Here is an 18,184-nt window from a genome sequence, read left to right as displayed (position 1 = left end):
CTGAGCTAACATCTGTGCCACTCTTCCTCCACTTTGTATGTGGAATGGCTTCACAGCATGGCTGATGAGCAGAGTTAGGTCCGCACCCAGGATCTGAACCCACAAACCTGGGCTGCTGAAGCAGAGTATGGGGAACATTAACCACTCGGCCATGGGGCCAGCACCTGGATACACGTCATTTATCAGATACCTACTTACTTTTCAAATTATTCTCCCAATCTATGGCTTGTTTTTTTTGTTCCTTCTTTCTTTCTTTCTTTCTTTTTTTTGAGGAAGATCAGCCCTGAGTTAACATCTGCTGCCAATCCTCCTCTTTTTGCTGAGGAAGACTGGGCCCTGAGCCGATCTGTGCCCATCTTCCTCGACTTTATATGTAGGACGCCTACCACAGCATGGCTTGCCAAGCGGTGCCATGTCCACACTCGGTATCCGAACCAGCGAACCCTGGGCCACCGAAGCAGAATGTGTGCGCTTAACTGCTGTGCCACCAGGCTGGCCCTTCTTTTTCATTTTCTTAATGGTGTCTTTTCAAGAGCAGTTTTTAGTTTTGATTAAGTCCAATTTAATCTTACTCTTTTGCAAAGATTCTCTTTGCTTTCTTCTTTTACAGTTTTAGGTTCACCATTTAGGTCTATTGTATATTTTGAATTAATTTTTGTACATGATGTGAGGTAAGGAGAAATTATTATTTTTGAGGATAGGAAATTTTATCCTAGTTTTAGTAAAGATGAATACAGTAGGAATTAGGGAGTCATTTCCTATTGCTTGTGGCTCATCCTGCTTTCCTACAGTATGGTAACCACACTATTTTAGGTTACTGCAGTTTAATATTTGCTACCGGTTATTCAGCATCAGGCAGTAGTTTGCTTCTTTCCAAATACATATTTTAAATTTTTTCCTAAAAATCATTGTTATCTGGGGTTGATCTCACTGTTCATAGATGAGATAGGGTTTTTTTTGTTTTTGCTGAGGAAGATTTGTGCTGAGCTAACATTTGTTGCCAATGTTCCTCTTCTTGTATGTGAGCTGCTGCCACAGAATAGCCACTGACAAGTGGTGTAGGTCCATACCCAGGAACTGAACCCTGGCCGCCAAAGCAAAGCGTGCTGAACTTCACCACTTGGCCAGCCAGGCTGGCTCAAGATGGGTTATTTTAATGAGCTTGTATTTCCAGCAAGTGTTGGAGGCAGGATTCAAGTTCAGGTCTGTCTTTCAAGCCGTGGCTCTTTCTCCTACATCATATTGCTTTCCAGAGAGAGGTAGGTTTTTCTTTTCTTAAACTTTTTGTTGCAGAAGTCCTCAGACATACACAAAGGTAGAGAGAACAGTGTAAGGAACCCCCATGTATTCATCACTCAGCTTCAGGAGTTATCAACGTTCTGCCTCATTTTACTCTTACAGTTCAAAAGGTCTTTCTAACAGTTACAATTTTTAAAAAATCGTCCAATATGTAGCAAAATGATACAGTAACCCCTACATGTCGTCTACTACCCAGTCTCATTTTCAAATTTTTGCTCTTTTCTCAAAGATGTCTTTTTATAGTGTTTTGAATAAAGATCCAAATAAGGCCCCTGTATTGTATTTTTTGATAGGTCTCTTAAATTTCTCTTAATCTACAACAGTACTATGTGCTTCACTCTATTTTTCAATGTCATTTGTGGAGACAGTGGTCATTTGTCTTGCTAAATGTTCCACATTCTAAATTTGGTTGATTGCACCCTCGTGGTGTTCTTTTAACGTCTTCCTCTATCTTCTGTATTTCCTAGAAACTTGTGGTTAGATCTAGAGGCTCCGTTACTTTAAGGGCAGTTTTCTTTTGGCAAGAAGGCTTCATAGACGACGTACACTTCTATTGCATTATGTCAGCAAGCACCTGTTGTCAGACTTTCCCACTTACTAGTGATAATGAAGATCGTGCAGTGGGTTCATATTGTCACCTAATCAATCTCTTATAAAGTTCCTCATTGTGATATTGTGATTTATATTAAGAAATATATATTCTGTCTTTGTCCAATTTCTGGCAGAGCTCCTAAAACCCTTGGAATTTTGTAAGTGGTGAGGGCAATAAAGTTGTCTTTTGTGTGTCTTTTGTTATGTTAATAGTGACCCTTGAAAGCATCTTAGGATGAGGGCGGGTTTCCTTGAGAACCAACCTTGTGATTAAATGGTTGGAACTTTCAGTCCTACCACCCTCACCTCTGGGGGAGATGACAGGGCTGGGTGTTGAATCTGTCCCCAGTGGCCAGTGATTTAATCAATCATGTCTGTGTAATGAGACTTCCATCAAAACCCGAAAGGATGGAGTTTGGAGAGCTTCCTGGTTGGTGAACATGTGGGGTTTCCGGGAGAGCGGCGCTTGGAGAGAACCTGAAATCTTCATGCTCTTTCCCTGTACCTTGCCCTATAAATCTCTTCCATCGGGCTGTTCCTGAGTTATATCCTTTTCTAATAAACTGGTGATCTAGTAAGTAAAATGTTTCTCTGAGTTCTGTGAGCTGCTCTAGCAGGTTAATTGAACTCAAGGAGGGGCTTCTGGGAACCTCTGAGTTATAGCTAATGGGTCAGAAGTACAGGTGACAACGTGGCCTGGAGACTGGTGTCTGAAGAGGGGAGGCAATCTTGTAGAAGTGAGCCCTTAACCTGTGGGATCTGAATTGAGTTGAATTGTAGGACACCCAGCCGGTGTTGGAGAATTGCTTGGTGGTGTTGGATCCCCCCTCCTTCATGTTGGAATTTGATACAAAATTGTGTACTCACTAACTTTTCACCTAGTGGTTTAGCATTGGGTGAATTCTTCAATTGGTATTAATTTGTTGCCTTCTTTCTGTTTCCCAGGAATCCATACCTGTTTTGTTTGTAAGCAGAGTGGGGAAGATGTTAAAAGGTGCCTTCTGCCCTTGTGCGGAAAGTTTTACCATGAAGAGTGTGTCCAGAAGTACCCACCCACTGTCATGCAAAACAAGGGCTTCCGGTGTTCCCTCCACATCTGTATAACCTGCCATGCTGCTAATCCAGCCAGTGTTTCTGCGTCTAAAGGTATGGGTTTCTCATGTGGACCAATCTAATGCTAGAACCTTGGTTTCATTGCCAGTGAATATTTACAGATGCAATCTGGCTTGTCTTTTTGTGGCCTCGCTAGATTTGAGTACCAGTATTTTACATGAGAGAGAGGAGAGTAATGGACTAGTTCAGTAGTCACCACATTGTATTCTGTGGAGCTCTGGCATTATTTAAATATTCGGATTTTCTGTGAGATTTAGTTTTAAAAAGTAGGGGCTGGCCCAGTGGCATAGTGGTTAAGTTCATACACTCCACTCTGGCGGTCCAGGGTTCACAAGTTTGGATCCCAGGTGTGGACCTACACACTGTTGGTCAAACCATGCTGTGGGGGCATCCCACATACAAAGTAGAGGAAGATTGGCACAGATGTTAGCTCAGGACCAATCTTCCTCACCAAAAAAGCAAAGAAAAAAAATTCTGCTGCGTGTTTTCCTCCCCCTACTCTGTTAGACCAAAGTGTATTTTTCTCCTGTGGGCCCTTTATATCTATTGTTGTCAGATGTACTATCATACAGACATGTATGTAGTGCAGAATTGAAGTTTTTGTTTTGTGTTGATTTGTTTTATTTTCTAAAATGGAAAGTCCTATGCTGAAAGTTTTTTTCTGCTTCATGGTTAGGTTGCGAGCTGTGGTTCCCAAAACTGTCTCTGGGTATAGGTAAACTTAAGTTTTTAAATCTGTTTCCACTGGGGAAAAATAATTTCTTTCTGTTCAATAATAGTGGATTTCTTAGTGATGTTCCTAAAAGCCAAATATTGTCTCTCTGCTGTTAAATGCTGTGTGCCTTAAGAGTTCCCACTTCTCTCATAGGGGATTGAGCAGGAAAAATTTAGCAGTGTTGGCTTTTCTTTTAATCAGACTGGCAATATCTTTTGTAAGATGATCTCCTGCTGCTGTAGATCTCGTCAGGTAGTTTAAGTTGCTTGATCAAAATTGCAGTTTAACCCTCATCTCCCTTCCCCTTTTCAGTTGCTATTGTAGATTGTCTGTAGGTGCTTTAGTAATGGTTTTTAGGTAGTGAAGTTAGAGGGTATATTTCACCTGGAAGGGGTGGAGTGGTTTATTTACCTGAAGGGCTGTAAGAATCACAGAGTACCAGGCAACAAAAGCAAGTATTAGAATTTCCTCCCAGCTGGGCTTTTATTCTGATTGTGCATACCCAGCCCCCCATTTAGTTTGCTGCTGATTCCAGGTTTCCTAGGAGTCAGGGCACTGGTTTGAGTAGGGCTTTCCTTGGTGAAGCAGGCTCACTTGCAGTTGTGGGATCTGACTCCTTGTGGTGACTTATCTCATAGCGCCCATCTGAGCTTTTCATAGTGAATTGGGTGTTTCAGGTCCCTTTTCTTAGTAGTGCTTCCTTCTATTTGTGACATTTTGTCAGCCAGCAAATACACTTGAATAACTAACATTGTTTTTATATTTAATCTTTTTGTTTTTCTTTTCTGCCTCCTTGATTTTCCTGCTTCTTATATTTTTAGGTCGTCTCATGCGCTGTGTCCGCTGCCCTGTGGCATACCATGCCAATGACTTTTGCCTGGCTGCCGGGTCAAAGATCCTTGCGTCTAATAGTATCATCTGCCCTAATCACTTTACCCCCAGGCGAGGTTGCCGAAATCATGAGCATGTTAATGTTAGCTGGTGTTTTGTATGCTCAGAAGGTAAGACAAAGATATGACTTCTTGATGTAAATAATCTAAAAACAGATTAATACAATATTTTAATTGCAACAAAAGTAGTTTCTTCACATTGCCACTAGATGAACTGTTGAGAAGTGATGTCTTGAATTAATGATAAGATACCAGAACTTTTAAACTTGGTTTTGTTCCCCAATAGGGAGAGGTTTCATTTTTGTTAGTTTGAATAATGGTACGGTTTTTATTAAAATGATAAACAACTGAAACAATGAAGAAAAAGGCAAGAGAAAGGCCAGGACAAGACAAAATCATCCTTGGAAAATGGGGCAATGTGGTCAAATGGTACAAACTTCCAGTTATAAGATGAATAAGTTTGGGGGATGTAAGGTACAGCATGGTAACTATAGTTAACAATATTGTATATTTGAAAGTTGCTAAGAGAGTAGGTCTTAAAGGTTCTCACCACCAAAAAAAAAATTTGTAACTATGTGAGGTGTTGGGTGTCTTATCTAACCTTATTGTGGTAATCATTTCACACACTATATATATATCAAGTCATTATGTTGTACACTTTAAACTTACACAGGGGCCGGCCTGGTGCACATGTTCCGCTTTGGCGGCCTGGGGTTCGCCGGTTCGGATCCCAGGTGAGGACATGGCCCCACTTGGCAAGCCATGCTGTGGTAGACATCCCACATAGAAAAAATAGAGGAAGATGGGCATGGCTGTTAGCTCAGGGCTAGTCTTCCTCAGTGAAAAGAGGAGGATTGGCGGCAGATGTTAGCTTAGGGCTAATCTTCCTCAAAAAAAGAAAAAAAAACAAAACACAAACCTTACACAATGTTGTATGTCAATTAATATCTCAGTAAAGCTGGGGCGAAAAGAAAAAAACTGGAGGTAAAAAAATAAAATAAGAAATAAGTAAAAAACAAACCCCAAGTCCCACCATCAGAAGAAGCCATTGCTTAATAGTAAGTGATATTACTCCAGACATCTGTGCACATAAGCAGATAGAAGGGGTAGATATCTGGATAGAAACAATTACAGAAGATGGTATTATCGTATAGTTGTGTTTTGTTTTTTTTAACTCAATTTTACATGAATTTAAAGGGAGGAAAATGGGAAAGTGAAAGAATTAGTGAACTTCTGTTAAATGTTTCCTTACTGTAAGGGATATTAGTTCCTAAAGTATCTTCTAAAGTGGAGGAAAATAAGTTTTTTATCTTTATCTTTTTTTTTTCAATTTAAAACGTACTTCTCCTTTACAACAGGGTCACTGTTATCCTTCTCGTGCGTTTTCTTTCCTTTCCTTTCCTCACAGCCTGACTTTTGCTCTTTGTGCTAAGTAGAGGATTTAGTCACCAGTCTGTTCACTGTGGTGCTCGTAGTTTTGAATTCCATATTTGAAATTTCCTCTTGGTTGGCTAAACTTCTAAGAAGCACCCATATGAGCTATAATTCTTTGCTTGAGGCTATTCTTTGTTTGTGTCTGTACTAGAAGCACCTGTTGGGTGAGTATAAAATGTTTAGGCTACAAGTTCCTTTTCCAAAACTGTTGTGGACATTGCTTCACTATCTTCTGGTGTTGAGGGTGGCACCAGTTCTCTGATTCAGTTTCTTCCTTTTCAAATGACTAATTTTGTTGATTACTAATTTTGGGGGAATAATTTACCTGATTTTTCTGTTTTTGAATATGTACTTATTGACAGTGGAATTTCATGGAAACTTGGATGCTTATGAACGTTCTGAGGGACTAACTTTAAAAAAGAGTCAACATGTAATTGAATGAGCAGCCTTTTTGAGAAATTTGGATATACTAAGTAGTGCTAAAGCTAAAGAATAAGTTTTATGACTGCTTTCTATGATTGAAAATGGTCCATTTGGACATGTTTTTTGTACTCTTAAGGTTTATGTAACATGACAATCTAAAGAAAAGATACACCTTTTGACTAGTGTTAAAAAGCAAAATTCAGCTGAGTTTTTGAAGATCTAATTGGCTATATTGGGCGATTCATCAATCAGGTAGCATCTGATCTAGCAAGCAGAGAGGGATACTCCCAAGGGGGTGTACAAATGGAAGGTGTTTATAGGAAGAAGGGAGGGGCCAGGGAAGTATTAGCAAAAGAAAAGAAAAAGACTATTTTTAGCCCAGGACATCTGTTTTGGAGGGGAAGGGTTTTATTATGTAGATTGTCCCTTTTTCCTCTGAGGGATGGAGAGGGCCTAAGTGAAAGATTGCCTCATTGGTACTGACCAGAAAATTCCAGATTGGTTGATTAAGATTTACATTCCTGGGAGAGCTTGAAATTGCATTTAAGTTAGGTATTAAATCTAGGTTTGGTTTTATGGCCTTTAGCACAAGTGATGCCATTTTGGGCTTGTGGTTTTTCTTTAACACTATTGATGCGGGGTCGGTGAGCCGAGGAGTCGAAAGAAAGATTTCTTAGACTCTTAAGATCTGGCAGTAGTGCTCTTTTATTTAGAGAATAGTGTACAATAGCATGGGGGCAGGACCCATGGGCAGTCAGAGCTTCTGCTGCGTGGGGACAGGACCCACGGGCAGGAGGAGCCGGTGCTGCTGCCCCGAGTTGAGGGTTAGGGCTAATTTTATAAGGCATGGGTATGTGAGTCATCTCTTTACAAGACAAAGGAAAGAACATGAAAAAAAGTTAAAATGGTATCAGTGCAGGTGGGGTCTGGTCATTGGGTGATCCCATGATTTTTAGACAAGAATCAAATCGGATTAAGTAAAGGTCAGAAGCCACCACCCTAAATCAGTTACATGAGATTGCCAGACAGCAACCAACTTAAGTTCTTGCCTCTGGCATTAAGAATTTCTAGAGATAAGGTCATCTCTCTTCTTCTTCCTGGTACTGAGAGGGAGGCACCTTTACAGATAGAGATTTACCTTACAAATGTAAATGTGTCCCAACAAGGGCAAGTTCCATTTCCCAGAGCCTCCTTCCCTGTCCCAGTTTATCGAAAGCAATCAGCCCAAAACAATCCCGATGCCAAAGAGACATATCCTGGGGTGGCCAATTTCAGGTCCCTACAAGGTCATCCCCCCTTCCTTCACAAATGCCAATGTTTATCAAAAGGGCAGGCAAAATTCCAGTCCTCGGAGCCTGCTTCTCATCTGCAGTTTTAAAAGTAACCAGCCTAAAAATCCTCATAAACCGTTTTAAAATTAAGCAGCCTAAAAATCCTCATCACTATGGTTTTTGCATAGGGAGGTAGTTTCTATCCTCAAACTATGTTGCTAATATAGAACAAATAGAATATTAAGTACAGTTATGTAGGTGGAAAGTGGAACTTTGTTTTAGCTAGGGATGTTTTAATGCTCAAAGAGGACACTTTTTGGTTCTTATAATACCTGCTACTTATAAAGCTATCTTGTGGTGAACCCTATTTATCATTATACCATCTTTCTTTTCTTTAGAAGAAAGTTAAAGACAGAGTTTTGGTATTTAATAGTGCGATATTGTGATTTATAAGAAATATATCTATTTGGTAGTTCAGATGACCAAAATATATTTCTTAGATAAATTTCGTCTTCATCCACAGTTCCTGAGTAAGACCTTCCAAAACCCCTGGAATTTCCTGAGTGATAAGACAGATGGGAGCATCTTTTGTTATAATATTTGGTCTCTTTTCCTCAGTGCCTGAAAACGCTTCAGAGCCATAGAGGTGAAATGGGTGTCTTGTTATTCGTAATAAGCCCTTTCTCCTACAACTGGGTTTATGTTAATGAAAGGTACCTTTGCAAAGCACCTAAGGAGGGGGTGGGGCTGGTTGCAGGAGGAACCAACTTTGAATGGAGGGTTGGACCTTTCACTCCCACACCCTGATTTCTGGGGAGGGGGAAGGGAGTCGAGGTTGAATCAATCATCAGCCACCATTGAGTAAATCAGTCCCATCTACATAATGAAGCCTCCATAAAAACCCGCAAGGAGGGTTCTTGGGGAGTTTCCTTGTTGGGGAATCAGAACGCTTCCCAGGCTCCAGGAGGACAGAAGCTCCTTTGCTCGGGACCTCACGCTATGCATCTCTTCATCTGGCTGTTGCTTCAAATCTTTAATATCCTTTGTAATAAGTTGGTGATCTAGTAAGTAAAATATTTCTCTAAGTTCTGTGAGCTGCTCTAGCAAGTTAATGGAACGTGAGAAGGAGGTTCTAGAAGCCTCTGATTTATAGCCAGTGGGTCAGATGGGCAGGTAGGAACCTGTGCTTGCAACTGGAGTCTGAATCAGAGGGCAGTATTATGGGACTGAGCCCTTTACCTGTGGAATCTGATTCTATCTCCAGGTTGCTAGTGTTAGAATTGAGCTGAATTCTCAGACACCCTACTGGTACCTGAGAATTGCTTGTTGGTATAGGGAAGCCTGCACACACATGTTGGAATTGGGTCCAAGAACTCTTTCAATAGCATTTAAATATAATGTTCTGTATTTCTACTTTAGAATGAAAACAGGCACCTGGGAGGCCAAAGTGCAAACTCCAAAAGTTTTCTGTGTTTCTTGAACATGGGAAGATGAAACAGTTTCAACATTAGATTGTTTTTAATTCCAGAGCGGAATGACTGAGATGGTTTTAGGGTAGAGGTACCCATGTGATGGCAGTCCCAACTTGTGGCATGGTTGGACACTGAAAAGCTACTGAGTCCAATAATGGATACCCATAATGATAACTGAGTTCTCAAGAAAATTTAGTAGCTGCAGCTTTGGCTCTCAAAGTATGATCCATGACTCCCTAGGAAGGAGGCGGGGCGGGGCGGCCAGAGACCATTCAGAGGCTTCTGTGAGAGAACTCTTCATAATAATACCAAGATGTTACTAGCCTTTTTTACTTCATTGACATTTGCACTGATGGTGCAAAACCGATGGGTAAAGCATCTAGCACCTTAGCACAGATCAGGGTGGTGGCTGTAAACCGGACAAGTAAAAGCAGTCATTGTATTCTGCGGCACCCCACACTCTTGGTAAAACATGGAAGTTTCACTTAAGAATGTCCTTGGTAAAGAAGTAAAATTTATTAATTTTATTAAGTCTCGACCGTCATGTGAATATTGTTTTAATATTCTGTGTGAGAAGATGGGGGGGCCGGCTCCGTGGCGGAGTGGTCAGGTTCGCGCGCTCCGCTTTGACGGCCCAGGGTTTCGCCAGTTCGGATCCTGGGTGTGGACATGGCACCACTCATCAAGCCATGCTGAGGCGGGGTCCCACATGCCACAACTAGGACCCACAACTGAAAATACACAACTATGTACCGGCTGTCTTTGGGGAGAAAAAGGAAAAATAAAATCTTTCATATATATATATATATATATATCTCCATTGAAAATTTAAGACAGATCAATGAAGTTTAATGCAGTAGTACTAAAAGTTTATTGCTACGATTTCAGATTCAACATTGCAGTTAAAGTCTACTCTAACTCCTTTTTCTAAGTATCTGTGATCAGATTTTCTTCATGTACATCAATCAACATTTTGCAACAAATTCAGTTAAAAATATTTGGAAAAATGTAAAACACTGAGGTTTTAAAAATTTTTATTATTTTGGAAAGTATTCAAAAATTACTTAGTTTTGATTTCTGTTTGGTAAATATCAATATTTTTAGCCCATATAAACAAAAGGTTTTTGCGAATCTCCTTTATTTTTCAAGAGTTTGAAGTTGTCCTGAGACCAAAAATCCTGAGAACTGCTGATCCCACTACCTAAGATTATCCTCCTGTTAGAGGACAAGGAAAGAATAGAGTCTTAGAATTTTTTTGTCCATGTATAGGAAGAGACTGAAGGTAATAATCCAGAGTATTAGGATAATAATATGGTAAAGTGCTAAATTAAATCACTTCTAGGATTCAGCAATATGTTTAAAATTTATTTTCTTACCCTCTTCCACCAAATGTCCCCTTTTCATCTTTTGGTGGTTCATGTGAATTTCCCTCTTCTGTTTCCCTTCTTTCTCCTATGCATTTCCTCTACTGCCACCAGAGACACCCTCCTGCCTACCTCCCAGCCATCTCTATCTAGACTAATCTTGTTGATTTCTTTCCTCAGCTAATACCCCCATTATATCCTTCCCTGCAAAACTGATGTGCTTGCCAATTCCCCTCAGCTCTGACCCTTGGCCTTTCTTCACTGGGTATTCTGTTCAGATTTCTTTTCATGTCATATCCTTCTTTGAAGGCCTAATTCTAATGCCTCATCATACGTGAAATATTTCTAGTAGTGTCATGAGTGCCAGCTTAGTAAAAGGAAGAGTTTTCTACCAAGACCGTGTAGTTGGCAAACTGTTCCAAACCAATCAAATTGTGACTCAGCAGACAAGTAAGCATACTAGGAATGTTGCAGAAGGTATTTGATTATTAGGGCATTAAACTTAACATGACTCTACTATCACTCTTCATGTCCCATGCTAAGGTTATTTGACTTGTCCATAAAATGCAAAAGAATAGCTAAATATGAGTTTCAGACCATAGAGGACAGGCTGTAGATATTGAGTAAACGAGTTCTTCAAACTTGTTTTGTAACAACAGACTTTTTTCCCAAATGAAATCTCCTTCTGAATCAGCTCGGGTATATAACACCAATAAAATGAGAGCTCTAGTTGGAGCAGAAGGCCAGTCTCAAGCACAAATTCCTGGCCCCAATAAAAGGAACAGACATCCCAAAGCTTGTTTCAAGGGCTGCTGTAGGTCACTGAGAAAAGAAAAAGGTCAGCACGAGTAGAAATTGTATAAGGATATGTCACAAAATTAAGTTTTCCATAAGACTTTAGGAGATTTGAAGAGGTACAGGGTGTTCATGGTGAATGTAGATAATATGGCTTTTCATCATCACTAATATGTGTAATTAACCTGGTGTCTGAAAACTTGGATGGGGGGGCCACTTACATGTAACTGAAGTTTAGGCAACAAACCACATTAATACCTGTGATTTTTGTCACCAGTGAAAATCACAGATACTACAGTTAGAGATTCTTTGAAATATCGTTTACAGTCATTACCACTGTTAGATCTTATTTATGCATTACAAAGAAGCATCTCTTCTCCTAATATTTTGATCATAACATTTTAATATAATCAGTGTCTTTGTAATTTTATGTGTTTATTTTATGCATTTATAGTGTCATTTTGAAAGGGACCCATGGGTGTCACAAGAGTGCCAAACAAAAAAAGATTTAAAACTTAGTAATCTAAAAATGGAAGGAAGTGACCTTATGGAGACTACTTATATGTCAGATACTACTAGGCAATTTATTCGCTTGTTTAGTCCTCAAACAGATGTGATTATTTATTGTTTGTTATATTAAACACCTTACCACTGAGGAAATGACAGCTCAGCAGGAAAGTGAATACCCCAAGGTCATATGATCTAGCTCTTATCTGACATCGGTTGAAACTTGTACTTGTGTATCATTGATATTCTTTAGTGTGTTCTCTTTTCGTGAAGAAGAAGAAGTGTATATATGTGTGTATACACATTTATGACTTTTAGAGGTTCACTTCTGATATGATTGCCCTAATCTAATTTTGCCAATAAGATTCCATGTTTATTTGCTGTGAATCTAACAAACCTCCCCGGATGTGGTTCAGGAATGTTAGAGAGGGCATACTCCTGTAGAAGAGTCTTTCTGAATAACTTGTTAGATTACTAAGCCCTTGACTGGGAGCTAAAGAACTGGTTAGGAACTGAGTAAAGTTGCTGCAGCTGGGTCCTTATGTGTAGCCTTGTGATTCTGAGTGCCAGAACTTTTCATTCCCACAGGAGGCAGCCTTCTGTGCTGTGATTCTTGCCCTGCTGCTTTTCATCGGGAATGCCTGAACATTGACATCCCTGAAGGAAACTGGTACTGCAATGACTGTAAGGCAGGCAAAAAGCCACACTACAGGGAAATTGTCTGGGTGAAAGTGGGACGATACAGGTGAGTGAACATGGAGACTAGCACAAATTTCTTTTACCATCTTCTTTCTTGGGATCACAGTGCTTAGCTTTTTTTTTTTTTTTTTAATCACTGATTAAGCAAGATCCACCCCCCTCCATTATCTTTCTATTATAAAAGAAGAAAAACTCACTTTCTGTTTTGCAATTATTGGAATAATGCATATTGTGTTTGGAAAATTCATTAATGAAAACAAACCCATATCACAAATAAGGAATATATGTTCTAACAGTTTGGCATATTTACTTGCAGATACACCAGTACATGCACCCTCAAAATAATTGGCCTTAGAGTTTATACACAGTTTTGTGCCTTTATAAATTATTTTTATTGAACATGGAGTGTACAAAAGAATGTTAACATGCATGAGTTTAAAGGATAACGCAAAGAACGCCTGTGTACGTATCTCCCAGTTAAAGAAATGGCACATTACTGCTCTGTTCAAACAGACCAGTGGCTCACTCCATACCCCTGTATGAATCCATTCTCTCCCCACCTCCAGAGGTAACCACCCTACTGCATTTTGTGTCTTTTATTCCTTTGTCTTGCTGTGTAGGTTTACCACACGTATAATGTATTGTTCTGCACATTTATATGAAGGAATTGTTAGTTTTTCTGCGACTTGCTTTTGTTCATTCACTCTTTTGCTCCTAAGATTTGTTGTTAGTGCAGTGCTCCAGCACATTCATGCTTTGCTGTTCTACAGTGCGCCTTTTTATAGTCACATAAGGTAGTGTAGTTTATTTATCAGTTCTCCTGTATGCGCTATGAACATTTTGTCAGTGTTTCTTGGTGTACATGCACAGGAGCTTCTCTAGGTCATTCTCAGGATAGAGTAGCACGGTAGGGGTTTCTAGCTTTAATAGCTAATGCCAAGTTTTCTTCCTAAAGTGATTGTATTAATTTACCGCGGTGGTTTTTTTTTTTTTTTTTTGGTTTCGTTTTTCTATGCCCCAAATAATTATTGAAAACTTTTCTTTTTAAAGCCCAAATTGTATTACATTGTATAGTGTACCATAGTTACTTCTGTCATTCCCTTAATGTTAAGTCTTTAGATTATTTCCAGGTTTTCATTCCTATAGATAATGCTTGAATAAACATGATAGTCATAAAGCTTTGTCCTGTCTAATTATTTCCTCTCATAGATTCCTTGGAGTAGAATAACTGAGTCTAAGGGAGTGTATGTGTGTAGGTTAGTGTGTGCACGAGTGTGGGTGTTTTCAGGCTTTCAGCACACACTACTTGTTCTCTACTTAGATTGTAAGAATGCCTCAGTTCAGACTTTAATGGGATAAACAGACTTTGCTCTTCCTTATTCCTGTCCTAAAACTCGCTTTCTTTCCTAGAGTCTTGCAGCCTTCTAGAGGTTTATTTAATTGTTTTTACCTTCCCCAGGTGGTGGCCAGCTGAGATCTGCCATCCTCGAGCTGTACCATCCAACATCGATAAGATGAGACATGATGTAGGGGAGTTCCCTGTGCTCTTCTTTGGGTCTAATGACTATCTGTGGACTCACCAGGCCCGAGTCTTTCCCTACATGGAGGGCGATGTGAGCAGCAAGGATAAGATGGGCAAAGGAGTGGATGGGACGTATAAAAAAGGTAACTTTATCCTTTTTGTTTCTCAGACCAACACAGACCTCTGTTGCCCAAGAATCTACTCTGTTAGAATTTGCATACACTCCATTGGCAGCTGTGTTCTGCCTTCCGGGGACAGTATGTAGCTGCAAGTATAGGACTTTCTAGGGAAGTTAACCCACATAACTCATTATTTTTGGGCCTAACCTTTACTTAACTGGAATTTCTTTGAGGGAGGTTTTTTGTCGTATCTGTTCTGTTTTCTTAGCATCTCATCAAGTAGTGGAACTTTGGAACTATTTTGTGGAATAAACACTGGTTTACTAGGCAAGGGCCAGAATCCCTAGCAAAACCGCATTTGTTCCAAGGAGATTTTTTTAGTTTGTTGGGAAGAAATGAAATTCACCGAAAATTATAGAGGAAAATAAGATAGTAAATTGAAAGCATTAGTGTTCTGAATCAAAAGAGATTTTTTGTCATCTAGCCCAGCAGAGAGAAGGATTGGGGACTTTTGGGACCAGGATGGATTGAGTCAACTATGAGCCTCAGTTTTGTCTTACTATATAATGAGTAGAATGCTCTGAGAATTGACTGAAATAATAAAAAAGTCAACCTGCAGGCCACATACTTGGTTTCCCATCGGTGCTAATTACTTTCTTCACTTAGCTGTCCTTGCAAACGCAATACAGGTATCTCTTGTTACTTGAATATATTTGGACATTGAAGTATAAGATTTTATCTGAATGATGAGGTGAAGAAGGATTCTAAGCAGGTACAACTTGCTGGATGGGGAATGAGGGTGATGTCCATAGAGAACTAGTTTAACAAAGATTCTGTTTGCCTCATGTTATTCCAATGGGTCTTGACTTATTTGTTGGCCACGTGGTGACTATGTAGATGTGGGCTGTCAACACTAATACTACAGGAGCTTGAGTCTTGAGTCCTTTAGTGTCAGATGGTTGGGGACTAAGTGACCAACATCTTTGCCTATACAGAGTTGTTCACCACCAAGGCTCAGGGAGAAGGTGGAGTGTAGGCAACACTGCAAGTCTGAGTCTTTTGAAGCTCTGGGGTTCTCTTCTTTCTATGTCTTGACCCTGGGTTTGCTGGGTGCCTCTGCCTTCAAGGAACACATAATTTTATGCGGGAACTGGATGCAGATACCAGCAGTCAAAATGCCATTCATGGAGTGTTATGGCAGAAGTGTGCATGGTATGCTGTGGGAACAGACCAAGATGAAGCATAACTAATCTGGGGATCAAAGCTTGGAAGTCTCAGATGGCTTCTTTCCTAAGATAGACTTTGAAAGATGAACCATAATAATATTAGTTACTGTTTCTTGTTTGCCAGGTCCCGTTCAAAGTTTGTTATCTTCTTTAAGTCCTTGTGGCTGCCCTATAAGCTAGATGTCATTAACCTTATCTTACAGATGAGGAAACTGAGGCACATAAAAATTACATGTCCAAATCCCAGTAAGTGATAGATGGTTTCAAACTGTAGTATTTGGGGTCCAGAATCCAAATTCTTAACCCCTATACTGACTGTGAAGAAGTTAACAACTTAAAGTGTAACGAGAAGACAGCACATGTGAAAGAACATGTTGAATCTAACAGGTTGAGTTGGTGACATCCAAGTATTTATTTGGTATAGTTTAAGCACAGGTTTGGGGGTAGCACTGGGCTGTTTTCCTGAAAAAAGGTAAGTTACATGGTCTAGCAGAGATTTAGAAAGCTCAATCCAAGTAGGATGTCAAGACCATAGAAGGTGAGAGGCTACAAGCAGGAATGTCAGTGAGATGGCTGTTTCAGGAGTTCTGGGTAGAGATGACAAGACTGTCACAGGGAAGTGTCCATGGAGGGGAGGATGATGGGCACTGGATAGACGTTAAGTAGGTAGACTAGGCAGGACAAACTGAACAAAAAGGAAGGAAGAAGTGATGTTAGAACAATTTAGAGGACTCCAGGCAGGAAAATGCTAGATGGCAATGGGCAAAGTGAGAAAAAGAGATGAATCAGGGGGGAATTTATTTTTAAAAGAATTGACAGTGCATGGGGAAAGCCACAGAGAGAAAAGAGGGAATTGCTGGAATTCTTTTCAGAGTTTTTAACCTGGGCCAAAAATATAAGTTAAAATATTGTGTTTTAAGTGGAGAAGATTGAGAATCTTAAGACTTTATTAGACTTTTCAGATATTACAATCTTTTAAGCATATGAAAAAGTACAGGACTTGGATGCAGATTAACTATGAAGATCTGTCTTTGTATCATTAGAGCTGATAGTTGACATTTCCAGAATGAGTCTTAGGAGAGGAGTGGGACAGCTGCTCTAGAGGATAGACTAGAAGAAGAGGAAAACTTCAGCTTTGAATTCTTCCGAGGAACATGGTGTATTACCTGGGGCATCTAGCAAGCAGAATGTTTCTGGAAGTAGGATATTCAGGACTAAGGAAAGAATTAGGCTTAAAGGCAGTGACTGCAGTCTAGTTGTTAGGAGATATTGTATGTAGGCTTCCTCAAATCATTTAACTGGCTTGTTTTTGTTTTAAATTTTCATCTGAAGCTGGTAGTATTGTGCCATTTTGTGCTGGATTATATTTTGTCTTAATGCTGTATCTGAACATCCTGGGGCTATAACTTACTTGAAAATAGAAATCATATATACGTCTTAGTTTTCTAGGTAGTGTTTTTTTGTGTAAAACATGGATTTTCTCCAACTTTTATAAAACAAAAAAAGTCAACTAAACAACTCCACCCAGAGATTAAGAGACTGTGCTGTGTGTTTTCTTAGCTCTTCAGGAAGCTGCTGCAAGGTTTGAGGAGTTAAAGGCCCAAAAAGAGCTAAGACAGCTGCAGGAAGACAGGAAGAATGACAAGAAGCCCCCACCTTATAAACATATAAAGGTAAGAAAAGACCTCAGGAGACTCCATCTGCAGGAGACCCTGTGTAGCTTACCCTCTTCCATTCTGTTCATGAGAATTGAAAGCACAGACAGTTACTTTTAGTTAGAGGTGTGAGCTAGTCTTTTTTCTTTTGCCTTGGCAAATCTTCATACAGGTGAATTTGATTAGATTCTGTTCACAGTCAGCATCTTGTGATTTGAAAGGGACCAAAGAGCCATGATAAAAAGTGATTGGGGGCGGCTCTGAGGCCAAGTGGTTAAGTTCGCGTGCTCTGCTGTGGTGGCCCAGGTTTTCACTGGTTTGGATCCTGGGCGTGGACATGGCACCGCTCATCAGGCCATGCTGAGGCAGCATCCCACATGCCACAACTAGAAGGACCCACAATTAAAACAAAATATGCAGCTATGTACTGGGGGGATTTTGGGGAGAAAAATCAGGAAAAAAAAAAGATTGGCAATAGTTGTTAACTCAGATGCCAATCTTTTAAAAAAAAAAAAAAAACAGATAAATGGCCCTCAGATACTGTGACTAATACACATGGTAAATCATCTTGGGTATGGCTGATACTAAAGATGTTTTAGGTGACCAGTATGACTAAGTTGCCCAAGGTTAGGAGAATTCATGTTGGGGGTACCTAACCCTTTGCATACCTGGTAAAAGAGTCATTACCATTTATCATCTGGGTCCAGTCAACCCTTTGTATTTTTTATTTTTTTAAGTCCTTTTATGAACAATTTATAGAAGTAAAAATAAAGGAATAGTGGAGAAGAAATTTATTAGAAATTTTTGGATTTACTAAAACGTCTTTTTAAAATCTTCCTATCAAGTTAGTTTTAGTGCTCAAACATCAGAAAACATGAAAGAATACTGTTAGCTCTGTTGAGAAAATGCGATTGCCAAGGTTCTTTTTGTGATGATGTCATTCTTGGATAAGAATACCATATAGGTATTTTTTTTTTTTGTCATTAAAAATACATTGTGTAGGGGCTGGCTCCGTGGCCGAGTGGTTAAGTTTGCGCCCTCAGCTGCGGCAGCCCAGTGTTTCATTGGTTTGAATCCTGAGCGTGGACA

General features: G+C 39.8%; 1 protein-coding gene across 13 annotated transcripts in view; it reads left to right on the top strand.

The window, feature by feature from the left end:
* The window catches only part of NSD1 (nuclear receptor binding SET domain protein 1), a 167,199-nt gene that overhangs the window by 131,374 nt on the left and 17,641 nt on the right, over positions 1-18,184 (top strand). For all 13 annotated transcript variants that reach the window (XM_070570273.1, XM_070570263.1, XM_070570269.1 and 10 more), the window contains 5 exons: positions 2,836-3,036; positions 4,540-4,719; positions 12,463-12,619; positions 14,033-14,238; positions 17,001-17,113. In XM_070570273.1, the coding sequence (XP_070426374.1) occupies positions 2,836-3,036; positions 4,540-4,719; positions 12,463-12,619; positions 14,033-14,238; positions 17,001-17,113 (857 nt within the window). The remainder of the gene's footprint in view (positions 1-2,835; positions 3,037-4,539; positions 4,720-12,462; positions 12,620-14,032; positions 14,239-17,000; positions 17,114-18,184) is intronic.

This window comes from Equus przewalskii, chromosome 13, assembly GCF_037783145.1.
Source record: "Equus przewalskii isolate Varuska chromosome 13, EquPr2, whole genome shotgun sequence".
Lineage (NCBI taxonomy): Eukaryota > Metazoa > Chordata > Mammalia > Perissodactyla > Equidae > Equus > Equus przewalskii.
The sequence above is the reverse complement of the archived record's forward strand: the minus strand, read 5'-3'. Positions and strand labels throughout refer to the sequence as shown.